At 44.3% G+C, this 18,489-nt stretch overlaps 1 protein-coding gene across 2 annotated transcripts in view; it reads right to left on the bottom strand.

Annotated features, from left to right (window-relative positions):
* LOC147684426 (metabotropic glutamate receptor 6-like) overlaps window positions 1-18,489 on the bottom strand; it is a 197,328-nt gene that overhangs the window by 51,761 nt on the left and 127,078 nt on the right. For both annotated transcript variants that reach the window (XM_086940357.1, XM_086940356.1), the window contains exons 6-7: window positions 8,270-8,470; window positions 2,393-2,532 (exon numbers count right to left, since the gene is read on the bottom strand). In XM_086940357.1, the coding sequence (XP_086796483.1) occupies window positions 2,393-2,532; window positions 8,270-8,470 (341 nt within the window). The remainder of the gene's footprint in view (window positions 1-2,392; window positions 2,533-8,269; window positions 8,471-18,489) is intronic.

Genomic DNA, 18,489 nt, shown 5'->3' with positions numbered 1-18,489 from the left:
GAAGGAGCAGGTGACCAGAAGGAGTGAAATGTTGGGGAGAATTGAAAAAGGAACAGTAAGAGAAAAGGCAAATGATGAGCAACGAGAAAATCAAAATGTACTCATTAAGGGTCTAAAAACAAACACATGTAATGCCCCAACAGTTCCCACATCTTTCTACAAAGCAAACAACCATTTTTATGTGGTTCGTCCTACCCGCCTGCAGGAGCTATGTGCTGGGCCCCTGCTGGGCCCCACCCACCCCTCTTGGGTAGACCCTGCCTAACTCCAGCAGAACTTTAGAGGCACTAGACGTTCCTTTTATGTCCAGAGCAATGAAATCAGCCAAGTACAGACACTACTCTAGTAGCAATGTACACAACACTACAGGTTCCTGTGACCCCAGCAGCCATGTACAGACACTTCAAGTTCCTGTAGGCCCTGCCTAACTGCAGCAGGCACTTACAGGCACCATGCACACTCTTTGCTAAGTTTTTTAAAGTTTTTTTACGTTTGCAACTTGAAGTCTTGGCAGTGTTTACAAACTTTTATTTGCCGGAAAAACCATGCATACAAATGGGGGAATTCTGATGTACAAATGATTTAGTTGAAACATTCTTCTGGAAAATATATATTTTGGGGAGTGGGGTGATTAACACTTGCAGTCAAAGTTGACAAAATTTGCAATCTTCCCATTCGGCGAAGATTGCCAACTTTTGTAGACAAAATTCCAATTTAGCCACTCCTTATTGGAGTGAGTCTCCAAAACTCGTTATCATTTCCAGAGTGGGTGGTCATCTTGCTGTTGTTCGCACCATCCCTTGTATGGGTGGTCCTGGGCATTACGTGTCACCAGTGGGGTGTCATGGCACCGGCTCCTTTCCCGTCATCTTTGAGGTGTGGTTATTTTATCGCTGTATGGGGTCATCGTCCAGTGTCCCTTGATAGATCTGCTCTGCTCTCCTCACCTGGCTTTACCTAAGGTTCCTTCTTCCAGACTTGTTGCCTCCCTGGTTGTAGTAATGCTGTCATGTTGTCATCTAAGAGCTCAGATTTTTCATACACGTCCAAGAACCCCTCCGCGTGGACTCTCGCTGGCACATGTTGCTGGATCCACCCCTGAAGTTGATATTTCTTGAGTGGGATGTGCAGGAGCAGTCAAGCGTAACTCCATTTGTAAAAGAAGCCACAGACCACCACATGTCTGTTTTGGGGGATCTTTAGATACATTTCTTTTGGTTCTTGGCCACTAGTTTCCCTTTTAGTATAAAATGGACTCATGGGATTCTCCTGCGGTTTGTCCAGCTTCTGTCTTTTCAGTTTTTGTCTCTCCATGAGTCCGCAAGGGCAGTCGCGATGGCCAACAATCACGTTGAATAGGCTCCTCACCCAAACAAGGAATGTCAGGTCTACCTACTGAGCATGTGTGATCTACATAATCCGGGGGAAAGCTCAGATGCTTGACAACTGAGCTTGTGTGAACCATGCATCCTTCAAAATGTCAACTATGTGTAGAATAAACCTGTGAGATCTGTATAATCCAAGGGATTCTTGTATCTGAGGCTCACACTTTTAAAATGCATGTAAACTGAGGCATAGTTCTGCTGTTCAAAAGCTTCATCTGGTAAAACCTGTATAAACGGAGAGGTGGCTGAGTAATCTGACCGCGGAGCCTGCAAGATCTGTGTAACCTGAAGGATAGCTCAGCTGTCTGAGGCCCAAGACTGAGGGCCTGATTCACAGAACTAACTTAAGACAAAATCCTAAACTTGCTACCATTTTGGTATTCACAGAAGGCACTTACGCATTTTGGTATTCACAGAAGGCCCTTACGCATTTTGGTATTCACAGAAGGCCCTTACGCATTTTGGTATTCACAGAAGGCCCTTACGCATTTTGGTATTCACAGAAGTTAGGACTCCTAAATGCCTTCTGTGAATACCGAAAGACTTAAAGTTAGGATTTTTCTCAGTTTAGGAAGAGTAACTTTAGGACTCCGAAACTGAGAAAAATCTTAACTTTAAGACTTTCGGTGTTCACAGAAGACATTTAGGAGTCCTAAAGTTAGGACTCCTAACTTCTGTGAATACCGAAATGAGTAAGTGCCTTCTGTGAATACCAAAATGGGAGTACGTTTAAGATTTTGTCTGAAGTTAGTTCTGTGAATCAGGCCCACAGATCCGCTTAAATTATGGAATAGTTCTGCTGTCTGAGGCCTGAGACAATCAGAGCTGTGCAATATGGAAGATAACTATGCCGTGCAAAGACCAACCCTCTGAGATCCGTGAACCTCAAGCAGAGCTCAGTTGTCGTTGTCTGGAGATGGTCAGAGCACCTTTGCCTCTGAAATCGGTATGCTACCCAAAGCGGGAGCCATTCTGCACCCCTGACGTATTGTTGCAAAGCTACTCACGTTAAGGCGGAGGTATTCTGTCCACTGCCCGATCACCTTGTATCCAGGGGCCGAGGAGTTGGTCATCTGGTACTGGAAGATGTCATACCGTCCAGGGGCATCTCCGTTCTCGTTGAACATGACAGGTGTGCCGGCACTGCCTAAGCATGGTAGGAGGCAGGGGGAGAGAAAGGGGATGGAGAGACAAGTGACGGTCAACCAAGAAGTGGTACCATAAAGAGACAAACACCCCCTCCCCCACCTTCGCATATCAGCAATAGAATGCCACTATCTCAGCAGAGTTGTCTTAGCAACAGGAACATACAGTTTATGCATCAAGACCTTCCTGGTGGCAAAGTCTGCCATGCATACGGAATAATGTGTAGTAAGTAAGTAAGTAAATAAAGTTTTTTATTTGCACAATTAATTAAAATCATTGCAAAGTGCACTCACAGAAATGACCATTGCATAGTAAAAAGAAGAGAGGAAGTAAACAGATCAATTATGAACACAGAAGGATTATGAATTGAAAGGACAGATGATACTGTCACTGGGGAGTAAACAGACGCAAACTGGTTCAAAAGACAAAATTAGGAGAATTAATTTCTGAAATAAACTTAACAAAATGCGCCGCCAGCTGCGGGGAGTCGCCCCTCATGCAAGCGTCTAATGCTTCTTGGCAAGTCCTGATGTTAAGAAGCAGCCAAATTGGACGCAGCCAAAAGTTTCTTTGAGCTCGAAGTTTTTGACATATGCACAGGATATGAATAAGGTTTTTGTCGTCTAGCTTGCAGAAGTGACATTGCGATGATACTTCTTTCTTGTATCCTTGGCCATACTTGTAGGCCATCAGCGGAATTAGGCCGAATCGTAGTCGCATTAGTTGGAATTTTGTGTGGACTTTCATAGAAGATGCAAGGTAGGACGGAAGAGTTTTCGGGGAATATAGTTTGGAGGCCCAAGGACCATGGGAGAGCTGGGCGACACGATGCTCATCGGAGTCACTTGATAACATTTTTGCTTGTTTGGTTAGAAATTTTATTTTCACGTCAATGGGGAGGGAGGATGACCATATATCCTTTGCTTTGAGGGATTCAAGGCATGATGTCAGGTATTTACTCCAGGAGGTTTTATGGTTACTAAAGACTGACCATAAACAGCTCTTTAAGGTGTAACGGTTAGCATGCTTAGTTTTTAAGCAATAACTGATGTAGCGTGCGCTCATTATCCATCTCTGGGAGGACAGTAAAAATTATTTTCGGATTTGGGCATGGGCGGTTGAAGTTGGCAGTCGAAAGACCCTGTGGAAGCACGACGATTAAGCTCTGTCCAACCAATTGTTCATTTTGTCCTTAAATGTTATTGCACCGAAGGAGATTGTGGGAAGAAATTTTGCTGAAATCAGTTTTATTAATGGTACTAGGTCCTGGGAGTGCAGAGCGCTTTTCCTTCTTATAAAGGCCCCTTCCAGGGAGCGAGCAACAGCTTGCATCTCGGTTATATGCACAGAGGTTCTCCCTTTGTGGTCGATCCACACCCCCAGATACTTATAGGCGGTAACGGTTTCCAATCTCTTCCCTTCGACGAACCACGTGATTTTTTTAGTTTTTCCGGGAGATGGGTTCTTAACTCATCTGGAACGGTTCTTTCAGTTCTGTTTTTTTTCTTTGCATTTTGGCACTCGTAGTCCTACATCTACAATAGGAGAACCAAAGCTGGAAGCATCATAATGAAAAGAAAAACTGGGCTGGACTATCCTTTGAGTTAACCAGTTCAACTAAGGAATTGCTGAACTGAGCAAATCTAAGCACAGCAGTACAAAAATAACAGAACCAAAACAGCACACCAAGCCTACTGCTCAGCAGCACCTCAGGGCATAGCTCTACCAAGGTGGCTTCTGTAATTCTGCACCGCATGGTTTAAAGAGAACAACAAACTACTAACAAGCACGGAAGTGGACCTTTTGTAGGTGGCTGCGCACCGGTAATAAGACGAAGGGGCAGATTTACAAGCCCCTTGCGCCACTTTTGCGTCATTTTTCCAATGTTAAAAATGATGCAAAAGTGGCGCAAGGGCCTTGTAAATAAGCCCCAAAGTGCCTTCACTGACATCGCAAAAGAGCCAATGGCTGAGAAGGTTCTGAGCTGGGATGGGGCAGTGAGATAAATAACGGTGATGGATCAAGCCCTGATCTTTGGACTGGGTAAGAGTGGTCTGTTTAACTCAGACACTCTGTTCATCACCACCCCCTTTTCTAAATGGCTGAGAAGGGCAAACCCATTCTCCCAGAGTGTAAGCACTGGTGGGCGGAAGCAAAGTGACAAACAGCTGAACAGACTGTGGACCGGCCCAAGGCAGCCCCACTCTCCCCCCCCCCCACCCTCTCTCTCTCATATCACTCTCTCCCTCCCTCTCTCTCTCATATCACTCTCTCCCTCCCTCTCTCTCTCATATCACTCTCTCCCTCCCTCTCTCTCTCTGTGTTCCTCTGTCTCTCTCGTTCTCTCTCCCTTTCTCTCTCTCGTTCTCTCTCTCGTTCTCCCTCTCTTTCTCTCTCTTTGTGTCTCTCTCTGTCTGTCTTTCTCGTTCTCTCTCTCTCGTTCTCTCTCCCTTTCTCTCTCTCGTTCTCTCTCTCTCTCTCTCGTTCTCTCTCTCCCATTCTCTCCCTTTGCGTTTGTTCTCTGTCTCTCTTTCTCGTTCTTTCTCTCTCGTTCTCTCTCTCTGTCTCTCTCTCTCTCTCTCTCTCTGGTTCTCTCTCTCTCTTTCTCGCTCTCTCTCTCTCTCTCCGCTCCCTTTCTATGTGTGTGTATATATATATATATATATATATATATTATTATAGAAATATATCTTTTTTTTGCAAGAGGCCGGCGAGATCGCTCTAGGCCACAAAAACGCCTTTCTGCATTACATTGCAGATTAAAGAAACTGCGCTGAGCGCAGCACAAAAAGCCGAGCAGCCCTCTCTCTGTCTAAGCTGAATTATGGTTACAGAGGAAAAAGTTTGATTAACAAGAAATGGGAACTCATAATCCTAATGCCAGGAGTTAATTTCATAGGAAGCCCCATCACAAATCTGCCATCAACCCGACATTATTAGAAGTGGGTCTATATTCCGATTTATAAAAATCTAATACTCTATTTCACTCTTGGGGGCAGTGAGACGAGTCACATATACAGGAATATATGTATTCAACTCTGATATTAACGCGCTTCCGCAAAGCACACAGTGTACTTCTAAGCACTCTCGATACTATTAACAATGAATAATGCTCTGTTTACCAGTCTCGAAGAATGGAAGGTGCGTGACCTTTGAAATACTCTGGAGGTCACAGGCAACCTTCATGGTACTGAATCATGACGCAGCATTTTGGTTTTCCTTTTCGTCTTTTATTTGGTATATTTTACCAATATATTCCTGCTTAGCCCTTTGAAGCATCTCGAGTGGGTTATGAACTCACTGCTAAGCGCCATGTGTGATCTGCACGTCACAAAAATCCCTCTCGATGGGATTTTCATGAATCCTCCATTATGCATATTAATGAGGCTGCATTCCCCTGCAAGTTGTACTGAATGCTTGCAGATGCAGTGAGGGATCCTGCGAGGGATAGCAGGGGCTGCGTCACAGATATAGTGCCAGTCCTCCTCTGTGCACACTTAAGTGTGTGTGCCAGGCACGGACCGGGAAAGTGCGCCCCATTGCACCAGAGTCGGTGCGAAGGTGCACAGGGGGCACCCCAGCCTGCATTTCAACGGGGAGCAGAGAATGACTGCGCCCACCTGCAGGAGGATGCCTGGGGTATCCTGAGACCCCCTTTCCTCACTTTCAAGGGACACCTTTGGATGTGTGGGGGGGTGGCACCAACTATGAGCCACCTTCTTGTGGCACAGTCACTGCATTTCCCAATGACCTCAGCGCCTCTATCTGTAATATGGCCCAGACGCAAAGGCAAAGGATTCCCTCATTGGCTTGCAAGTCAGGGAATGCCCCTTTAAAATTGTACGGGCGCATTTTTATCAGCAGCACCAATTATATTACAGAAGGGACAGCACAAGTGTCTGCAGACTCCTTTGCTAATACCAAAGTGCCCTGGGGGTACAAACATCATGAGGCCACCATCTCTAATGCGACCTTCATTGCTGGAGTCGCATTCACAAAATGCCTCGGTGCACGCCTTCTGCACCGGTCCAGCTGAAATAATAAAAACATTGGCATGCTACAAGTGACATGGGGGGAAGGTGTCAGCATGCGTCAGTTCCCTGGCTGCAAAGCAATCATGGGACAGAAAACCTCCCAGTTGAGCCATATCGTGAAAGGCAAGGAGCGACTGAGAGAGGGGAGCAAGCCTGGGATGAGCTCAGTTGCTTGCCCGAGGTCCTTCTGAAAACAATGTGGCTGAATTGTTCCCTTCACACCTCAATTATCAAAGATTTTGGTCATCCATCCATTCACCCATCCATCCATCACTACCCCCTTCCATCCCTCTCTCCATTTATCCATCCTTCTCTTCTTCAGTACCTCCTTCTCTCCACTCATCATTCTTTTTTCCATCTATCTCTCTCTCCATCGTTCATCAGTCCTCTGCTCCCTCTTTCTGTCATCCATCATTCGTTCCTTCATCCATCCCTCCATCCCTCAATCGCTCTCCCCGTCAACATTCCTTCTTTGAATTCCTTCTCCTTTCTTTACTGTGTTGCCTCCCCCTCGGATCCATCATGCTCTTCTCACATCCACACTGCTCAGTGAATCCCACCCCTATCTGGGGGTTGCACAATGTTATGTTAGATACTCTTTTATAGCGCGCGAATCACCCTGGGGCCTCTCGGCGCTGCCTAGAGAAACGTCGCTGGAAGCGGGGTCCTGGGCTGTAGTAATCTAAGACGAGAAGGCCTTTAGGTGTTTCCTGGAGGTTCCAATGCCTTATCTACACATGAGAGGGGTGGTATCCATTCCAAAGGGCAGCTATCTGTCAGGGACGGCTCCACCGTGAATGCACAGACATTGGTTGGAGGAGATTATGGTATTGATAATGCTCCTCTGACGTCTATCGCGTTGTGCACATTTTAAGCACTGCTCTGTCATCCTCTGCCTCTCTCAATAGATCCTCTACCTCCACTCTCTGACTCATTACACTACTATGATCCACAAAAAAGCCCTTTCTAGAGTCCTGCCTCCTCCATCTCTCCTTCGACTCACCCCAAACCTCTTCCTGCTGCTTTCATGTCCCAAATAACACTTTCTAGACCCTTCCCTCCCAACATTATCCTTTTCAATCCAACCAACAGACTCGCATGTCCACCGCTCCAATGAACTCATGGTTCCCTGTACTCATCCACCACTCATCCTTTTTGGGTTCCAGAGTAGTGTGCTACTCGCTGAAAAGCGCTTCAACATCTCGTCAGGGGTTGATGTTACAGACCCTATGCAACATATAGAATAATGCACAGGATTGTTTACACTGTAATGCTACTGTACACCCTTCCACACAATAATGCATAAAACTTTGTACAGATTGAGGCTGTTTCTTCAAAGGCTGTGGCGCGTAGGTGTGCACAGTGCAGTGGGAGTCTCAGGGCTGCCACGTATCTGGATTAATGCAAAGCACCTTGCACATAGTGAGGTCATTTTGCAATTCTAATACATATAGAGTAATTATGTACAGCAGCTCTCGAGTGTCAGTGTGCACAGGTCTTATGCATTATTCCTTAAGTCTCATCCAAGGCAGAGTGATGCTGATTGCTCTGTAGGGTTCTGACAGATACAAATGTAGGTTTATGATGACATGCACGGTGATGGTTCCAATGCGCATACAGCAATGCATAGGGCAGTGCACAGAGTCAGCATACGCATTGCGCGCTCATGGAGTGACGTCTAAGGGTGGCTCGCGGGGGACTCACCGTTGAAGTTGACACCCCGGATGTAGCGCAGCAGCTTTCGACCATTCATGGGGTCCATCTGGTCGCAGACGCCCATGGAGCCGGGGCACAGGTCGTTGTGCATGTTATGCAGGGCGTGCGCCATGGCATAGACTGCGTCGATCACGAACTGCACCTTGCCCTCCTGCTCGTACAGCGAGTCCTTGCCAATCCGCTCTTCGCCTGCAGAGGAAGAGGATGTCAAGGGGGTGGAGATTACACAGGGAACAGACGTCTCACCCATACTCATAAGTATCCCTCCGCTCTGTAGCGTGCCTCCCCACACCTGAGATTTAACATCAAAATGTCCCACTTTATCTCACGAGTCAGCATCACTGTGGTAGCCACTGACACTTGATATGCCCTTGGAAGGAGGGCAAGGGTCAAAGGCATGTCAAGTGTCAAAGTGAGGCTACCAGAGCAATATTAGCCCCATGGATGGATGGTTACTGAGAGCAAACTGAGGTCTGGAGCATAAGTGCTCCTTCGTCCTGCCTCATGTTTATGCAGAAGACTGACCACCTCATGCCCTCGTGATTATGCAGTGACAGTACTCTGACCACCCCCTGCCCTCATGTCTATGCAAGGGCGGGACACCCATTATTACTGCACACCCTCATGTTTATGTGCTGGCATGACTCTGACGACCCCCTGCCCTCATGTCTATGCAAGGGAAGGAGACCCATCTCAGGTCACCCTTCGTGTTTATACAGGTATAGAAGACTGACCACCCCTTGTCCTGATACCTATACAGGGGCATAAGACCAACCACATCTTGCCATCGTTTTTGTGCAATAGTAGGAGACCCATTACTGCACACCCTCATGTTTATGCAGATGCATAAGATTGACCACCTCCTGCACTCTTGTGCATACAGGGGCATGAGACTGACCCCCTCTGTACTCTAATTTATGCAGAAACAGAAGACTGTCAGCCCTCCCTCTTGTGTCATGCAGGAGATGGAGAGTGACACAGGTGACCGACTGCCTCCTGTCCTCGTGTTCACACAGGTGACCGACTACCTCCTGCCCTGGTGTTTATGCAGGTGACCGACTGCCTCCTGCCCTGGTGTTTATGCAGGTGACAGACTGCCTCCTGCCCTTGTATTTATGCAGGTGACTGACAGCCTCCTGCCCTTGTGTTTATGCCGTGACCGACTGCCTCCTGCCCTTGTGTTTATGCAGGTGACCAACTGCCTCCTGTCCTCGTGTTCACACAGGTGACCGACTGCCTCCCGCCCTTGTGTTTATGCCGGTGACCAACTGCCTCCTGCCCTTGTGTTTATGCAGGTGACCAACTGCCTCCTGTCCTCGTGTTCACACAGGTGACCGACTGCCTCCTGCCCTGGTGTTTATGCAGGCGACCGAATGCCTCCTGTCCTCGTGTTCACACAGGTGACCGACTGCTTCCTGCCCTTGTGTTTATGCAGGTGACCGACAGCCTCCTGCACTCGTGTTCGCACAGGTGACCGACTGCCTCCTGTCCTTGTGTTTATGCAGCTGACCGACAGCCTCCTGCACTTTGGATTGTTTCTGGTGTGTTGTTTTTGTAGCTGTAACTTAAGTTAGGATCTGTCTTAAGTTTGTCTTGAGTCTGTCTTAAGTTTGTCCTAAGTCAAACTTAAGACAAAATCCTAACTTTACAACTACTAAATGCCATGTGTGAATACCAAAAGTAGTAAGTTTAAGATTTTGTCTTTGATCGTAGGAAGAAAACAACAGGAGTGCATTTTTAACGGTTTGGGGAGTCGGTATCAAAATGCAAGTCTCTGAATAGGGAGACACACTTGTGTGTGTGTGTCGTTGTATGCAATCCATGCCCCCAAACACAGTCACCTCGGCTGCATGCATAAGCAATGTTGTTTTAAGTGCTGCGCCTCCCATTATGCGCCCACACTCAATAACTGCATTATTATGCACGGCTAATTACCAAGATGGATGGATGTTATAGTCACATTCATGGATCCTAATGTCGGATTGCTCAGGCTGAAGCTATAGGGAGGTACCGAAATTATGCAGATTTTTTTTATTACTGTCACTGGTGATCCAAACTAGACACTATCTTCCTTCATCAGCTTTTAAAATATTTCTGTATTATTTCCAGGTTCTGTTGTGTCTATTTATAGCCAAGCGTCTTCCGTGCAACACTCTCATTAATGCCCTGAATATTTACGCATAATGTACTGTAACCGATGAAGGAGAAGGGGGAATTTTAGTAGAAACGCATCTTTGGGCCCAGGAAGGTAAAAAAAAACATATACTGCATGCATAAGTAATTTAACGAGGCAGCACGCGTCTATTACTCGTGCCAAGAAGCCAGCTTAGAGCGCGCGTTTCCAAAAATGTCATTAATAGGAATCGAGTTTGGTCTTGTGCAGCACACAACGCCGAAGCCGAACCAGACTCAAAAGAATATCAAATCAATACATGATTAAAGAAAATTAGGAGAATCAAGGGAACGTCCTCTTTGAATGTATTTTTTGTGCAATGTACCAATATGTTTTGCTTTAGATGGAGGCTGGTGTGCAGCAAACCATATTGGTTAAGGATGCAATAGAATGCATCTTCATATGTGTGTGTGTGTGTGGGTGTGTGTGTGTGTGTGGCGCTCTGGGTGTGTGTGTGTGTGTGTGTGTGTGTGTGTGTGTGTGTAAATATGGGGTATATTTACAAGCCCCTTCCATCGACAGTGCGTCACGTTGTGTGACACAATGGCGGCGAAACCTGCTGCGTGATATTTACAAGCACACGCAAAGCCACCCTGCGTGGCTTTACGTGGGCTTGTAAATATTGCCCCTTTTCTCGCAACACTTTGAGTGTTAGGGGCGTGACATGGGTGTTGCGGTGGATGTTCTCACGCAACACCCATGTCCACGGATGCATTTCCAGATTTACGAGAAATTGTAGACCTAGAAATGCGTCAGAATGCTACATAGCAAGGCGCAAAAAGGAGAAATGTTTTCATTTCTCCTCTTTCAATGCGTGCTGCATTGTACAGCACGCATTGGAAGAGGAAATCACCTCAAGTGATTGTTTTTGTGCAGGAAGGTGCCCCTTTCTGCACAAAAACAATCTCCCAACAACGCAGGCATCCTTGCAGCATGGTGGAAGGGTGCCTGTGCCAGCGCATGGCAGAGTTTGTGTGCCAGCCCAGGGGCAAGCACAAGTAGCCTGCGCTACTAAACTAAAGCACCGCAGCAAAATGACTACCGGCACCACGATGCGCTAGTTTCTCGTAAATATATATATATGTATATATGTATATACAGTGTTGATGCTCTGTTTGAAGGCGGGAGTTGTAATCCTTAGATGCCAGGGCATGGATACATGCAGTGTAGGTGCTGTCGGGTCCATGTGGGGACGCTTTGTCGCCAGGCATGTATGGCCGAGACCGATCAAAGCATGAAGCGGTAGGGTGAAGCTGCAACTATGCGTGGATGTAGTAATGTGTGAGATGACACAAGTATGCATGGGGATACCACTTTTTTTACATCATTTGTACCTTAAAGTAAATCACTCTGCGTAAGGAGCATCGGAAAGGCTGCGGGGTGTAAGGGTGCCCCTCCCCCCGTGAGATGCCATCTTCTAGACCCTCTGTTGAGTCCGCGATGGAGTGCCTGAGGCATCCTGTAGTAAAGGGACATGTGCAACAAGCTACAGAACAAGCCCTAAGGGTCCACACAGGAGTGTCAGTGAGATACAAGCAGGATTGGGAAATGTGCCACCAGCCATAGAACAAGCCCTGAGGGTCCACCTAGAAGGAGCAGCGAGCAACCTCTAGGAGCTGGGATTGTGGAACCATCCACAGAAGATGCTGCGAGAGGTCAGCCTAGGAGCATCAGTGAGCATCCTAGGAGCTGGGATTGTGACACCATCCACAGAAGATGCTGCAAGAGTTCAGCCCAGGAGCAAAGGTGAGCAACCTCTAGGAGCTGAGATTGTGGAACCATCCACAGAAGATGCTGCAAGAGTTCAGCCCAGGAGCAAAGGTGAGCAACCTCTAGGAGCTGAGATTGTGGAACCATCCACAGAAGATGCTGCAAGAGTTCAGCCCAGGAGCAAAGGTGAGCAACCTCTAGGAGCTGAGATTGTGGAACCATCCACAGAAGATGCTGCAAGAGTTCAGCCCAAGAGCAGAGGTGAGCAACCTCTAGGAGCTGGGATTGTGCAACCATCCACAGAAGATGCTGCGAGAGGACAGCCCAGGAGCAGCAGTGAGCATCCTAGGAACTGGGATTGTGACACCATCCACAGAAGATGCTGCGAGAGGTCAGCCCAGGAGCATAAGGCGTTGTGCAACCATTCATTCCATATACTCCGTCCATCCAGCAGCAGCGGTGGGTAACCCATACATGGGCGTTGTTCAATCAGCTATGCTGTATACACTGTCCATCCAAGAGCAGCGTTGGGTAACTCGTAGGATGGGGTGTTGTGCAACCAGCCATGCCATATACTCAATCCATCCAGGCACAGCGGTGAGTAACTCATAGGATTGGCCGTTGCTCCAAACTTCTGGAACTTTTTCCTGAAGTTCCTCTTGAAGGCCCAAAGTATCCGAAACACAATCTAAGGGCCTGGCAGCTTCATGATGGTCCTTGAAAGGTTGGGACCCCATTTCCCACAAATGCACCTGGACAAAACTCTTACAAATCCACTTGATGCACTCCAGGCAGGTGATTCCTGGTGGTGTGACCCAGGTGAGCTCTGTTACCCTGTAGCTTTCAGGGAGGTGGTGCAAATCAAGTTTCCAGTTTGGCAAGCCTTCTTCTCTTAGTTTCAAGCAGCAGAACTGAGAGGGTCTGCTCCTCTCACATATTTATTCAGTGTCCCCCACAGTCAGGCAGGAGAGCACTCCTGTCCAATGAGGTGCCGGGCAACACTCCAGAGCATGACCACTTCCTTCAAAGTGTAGCATAGTCTTCTCCCAGAAAGCACTATTCCTCAAAAATTCAATATGGCCGAAATCTAAGCTGAGGAGCAAGCACTAGTTAAACCAACCTACAGTATGGCTCATTTCCAAAGCCCTCCTCCCCCTACCAGCTGTAAATTCCTGCTTTAAGCCTGCCATCTGGCTGGGTCAGATGGGCTGGGGGTAGATGGACCTGGCCTGCCCTGCCCGTCCTATCCCCCTTTGAAGGTTCATGCTTTGCGACCCCTCCCCTCTGCGATGGCATTCCTGTGTAGCCTCTCCACGGGTGAGCCAATTATCACTTCATCAAAGCAGCCTGGCTAATCCTCTTGACTCTGACCAATCAGGAAAGAGGGCAGGAAGGCTGAATTTTGGCTTACGGACAAGAAAGTCTTATGAATTATTTTCTGTATACATTAGGATAAATTAAATATTGGCATATTGTTGGATTTATCAATACCATTCTCCTAAGTCCTTGAACGGTGTTGCCAAGTAATCTTATGCGGCTAGGCAGCTACAATCAATGGGAGAACTGCAATTTGCAATTCCTCCATCATCAGGGTATATAAAACATTTTTATAAGGTCCCCACACCCTTGGAACGAATGTCTGACATAATATCGACAGACAGAATATCGAAATACAAAAATATCGGAGCAAAAATATCGACATCAAAAATATCGGAATCCTATCTTCATAAAGGTAAGTACAAAAATATCGAAAAAATAATACCGTAGTACAAAAATATCGGAATCAAAAATATCGTTTTTTTAAATGGATTAATAATAATGTAAAAAGAATTTTAAAATACATATAATTTTACAAATATTAAATAAAAATATTAAAACAAAATTAAAACTAATACATATACATTTAAAATAAATAAAACACTTAATAATTTAATGTAAAAATTTTTTTTTTAATGTTATTTATTTGATTTAATGTAATATTTTTTTGTTTTTACCCTGTATGCCTGTACCCCAAAAACCCAAAACTGACCCTGAACCCTAAAAATATCCCTGTACCCCAAAAACCCAAAACTGACCCTGAACCCTAAAAATACCCCTTTACCCAAAAACTGAAAACTGACCCTTATCCCTAAAAAAGTCCCTTTACCCAAAAACTGAAAACTGACCCTGAACCCTAAAAATACCCCTTTACCCAAAAACTGAAAACTGACCCTGAACCCTAAAAATACCCCTTTACCCAAAAACTGAAAACTGACCCTGAACCCTAAAAATACCCCTTTACCCATGAACTGAAAACTGACCCTGAACCCTAAAAATACCCCTTTACCCAAAAACTGAAAACTGACCCTGAACCCTAAAAATACCCCTTTACCCAAAAACTGAAAACTGACCCTGAACCCTAAAAATACCCCTTTACCCAAAAACTGAAAACTGACCCTGAACCCTAAAAATACTCCTTTACCCAAAATTAATTAATATTATTTAATTACCAATTAATTATTAATTAACAATAACAATAAAGTAAATATATTAGCACATTAGCTGTAATTAATTTAATTTAATATTTAATATTATTTTTCCCAATTAATTAATTAAGAATAACAAAAATGTATATATAAAAAGAATTACTATAATTAATGTAATTAAATAATTAATATTAATTAATTACCAACTAATTAATAATTATAAATATGTACAAAATTATATTAGTTAATTAACTAATTATATTTACCAATTAATTATTAATTAAAATATGTACAAACATATATTAATTAATTAATTGTTATTAAATTACTTCCCACCCTATTCCCCTATAAACCCATAACCCGCTACAGAACATATTTATCAATTAACCAATTAATTAAAATTAATAAAAAATTATTTCTCAATTAATTAATTAATAATTCCTACTAATTAATAATGAATGTAACATAATTAAATTACTTCCCACCCTATTCCCCTATAAACCCACAACCCGCTACAGTAGTAAAAGACAATATTTAATTAAATTACATTAAAAAGAAATAATAAAATATAATAAATACAATATAATATACACTAAATTTATTTAAAAATTGATATTAGTAACATCGAAGTTATTTATTTCGATATTATTGACATCGATATTTAAAACTTCGATATTACTGATATCATACTAATATCGATATTAAGACTGTCGATATTACTTACCTTCGATATTTTGTCCCATCGATATTTAAACTTCGATATTTTTGTATATCGATATTTAAAAATCGATATTTTGTCTGTGTACCCCTTGGAACACATAGGGGAGATTTTAGGGGTCCTGAATATGCAAAAGAAGTGTAGATGCTCACTTCACAGTGCTCTTAGCATCAACGTCGATTTTGGAAGGCCCTTTACTACAAAGGGGAAAGTGAAATGTACGGTTTCTCTATCACCATGGCATATAGACCATCTTTTATAAGGGCCCTCCTTATAATGACATGACCCCCTACCGCCTGGGACACCTAGGGGAGGCCCTGGGGTTATCTAAAATGCCATAATATTGTAGGTAAACACTGTTTAAGTGCCCATACCACCACAGTCGAGTTTTGGCACAATTTACATTTAAAAGCACTGCTGCAACACATGCCTGCTTTTCAAACGACCCCAGGCTCTCAGCAGTACACACAAGCAAGTGCAGAAAAGGCTGCTGGCCTCTAAACTACCACGTCCTATTATATACTAGGGACTTATAGGTAGTTTTAATCCCCCTGCCCTATTATCTACTAGGGATTTATAGGGTAGGTGTAAAATAAGGATCCACAACTTGTAGGTAAAAAGTAGAGGTTTATTCCAAGAAAAGATCCCATCCACAGGTGAACATCCAGCCAGCAATAAAGTAAGATAGCAACTGCTTAGTGGTCAAAGGATAACATTCCATCTGAGAATCCAGTGTCTCATGACATCAGCGCAGCTATGTCATGAGGCACAGACACACAGGACCAGGATGCCACACATCTCCCTTCTAATAACAACAAGACAATTATAAGAGAAAACAAAACAAAGCTAAAACAATAATCACACAGTGACGTAGTCTTTTAAATATTTAGGAGAATGAGAAACCCTTGCAGACTTGCGAAGAAGTGAGGAGGACTCAACTCTAGGAGTTTGAGAATGACGACTGCAAGAAGCTTCCACAAGATCATTTCTAACCACCACCACCCTGTTCAAATTCCAAACACGATGATCAGCAGTTTTGATGGCGTTCTTGAAAACTTTGATGACACGAATAGGCTTCTTAAAGGTAGCAGAAAGAGCCTTATTGTTTTTGCAGGGATTCTTAATAAGTACCCAATCTCCCACTTTAACAGGTGTGACCTTAACAGAATGTCTCTTATCAAACATCCTTTTTCTAGACTCAATTCTAGAAAGTTCACGCAACATCCACTCATCAGAGTCATCACGAGGAGGTGGTTGCAAGTCATTGACCCATGCCGGTACCACAAGGGTATTAGGAGTGCGTGATCTAAAAAGTTCAAAAGGAGTCTTTCCAGTAACGGCATGGGGAGATAACCTGTAAACCTTAACCTTCTTAAAGACATCTGTTCTCCAATCTGTACCAGCAGACTTAGCCATTCTAATAGTCTCTTTAAGGACACGGTTAAATCTCTCAACCATACCATTGGTTTCTGGGTGGTAAAGGGAAGACCTTTTGTGTTTAACTCCTTGCCCTAACAGAAAATTCTCCATCTCTTTAGAGACTAATTGGGGACCATTATCTGTGAGGATGGCGTTAGGGATGCCCTCTCTAGCAAAAAGTTTAGTTAAAAAATCCACTACATGCCTAGTCTCGATACCACGAGTTATGGCAATTTCTGGCCATCTAGAAAAGAAATCAACCAGAACAAGAACATACCACTCACAACCTGCTGAAGTAATAGGCCCCAAAATATCCAAACCCACTTCTTTCCAGGGCGCATCCGGTCTGTCTCTAATCACCATGGGTTGGACTTTAGGTTTTACTACCTTCTCACTAAGAGCACAGTCAATGCAATCCCTAACTTTGCGCTCTACTTCCAAATCCATATTTGGCCACCAATATGAGCTCCTTAAAATCTCCTTAGTCTTAGAGATTCCTAAATGACCGATATGTGCTAAAGACATAAGCTCATCCCGAAGAGCTAAGGGTGGAACCAATCTAGTTCCTCTGAAAAGTAAACCATTTTGTTCAGAAAGCTGATCCTTGACATGCCAAAATTTCTCAAGACCTTCATTACACTTAGGTTTAATCTTCCATCCTGTCATTAGGAGTTTAAGTACCTCAACCAGAGTCGAATCTTCCTGAACCATCTTCAACCACCTCTCTTTATCAACGACAGCCTCTTCTACAACACAAACCATCTCATCATCAACATCACAATCTTCCTCATCCTCAACCTCAGAACTGGGAACAAGGCGAGACAAAGCATCAGCTACTTTGTTTTCTACTCCAGGTAGATACTTTACACTAAAATCATAATCCTGTAAACCAACAACCCATTTTGTGATTCTACCAGACACCGCATCTATACCTTTTTTCTTTAAAATTTCACAAAGCGGCTTGTGATCTGTCCTGACCTCAAAATTGGTTCCCCACAATAAGTTTTTAAGCTTCTTGACTGACCAGTAAACAGCAAGAGCTTCACGCTCAATCACTGAGTATCGAGTTTCAGCTCCCTTCAAACTCCTTGACAAGAAAAGAATGACCCTCTCAATACCTTCAAATTTCTGTACAAGCACCGCACCTAAACCTTTCAGGCTTGCATCAGTAATCAAAATAGATTTCTCAGAAGGATCAAAACTGCTCAATTTCGGAGCAGAAGCTAGCCTCTCCTTGATGACCTCAAACTCACGCTGACATTTCTCCCCCCAAATGAAGTCTACACCCTTCTTCAACAAATACCTCATATTGGTACACAAAGAGGCAAAGTCTTTCACAAATTTGTTATAATACTCAGCAAGTCCCAAAAAACTCATCAACTCTTCCTTGTTCTGCGGGGGAGACATCTTAGAAATTGTAGAGATAAGATTTTCCTTAGGCAAAATACCTCCTTCTGTAATGGTGTGACCTAGATAATCAATGGAAGTTTTTCTAAATTTACACTTCTCAATCTTAACAGTCAAACCTGCATCACACAACCTTCCTAGAACAGCAAATAGCCTAAGATCATGTTGAGGATTATCTATGCCAAACACAAGAATGTCGTCCTGATAGACTCTAACACCATGTAAACCTTTTAAGACTTTCTCTAATGCCCTCTGAAAAACCGATGCGGCTGACACTAAACCAAATGGTAGTCTAACGAACCTAAAAGTGCCATAT

The sequence above is a fragment of the Lissotriton vulgaris genome, chromosome 10 (assembly GCF_964263255.1).
Source record: "Lissotriton vulgaris chromosome 10, aLisVul1.2, whole genome shotgun sequence".
NCBI lineage: Eukaryota > Metazoa > Chordata > Amphibia > Caudata > Salamandridae > Lissotriton > Lissotriton vulgaris.
This window is presented reverse-complemented; position numbering and strand designations above follow the sequence as displayed.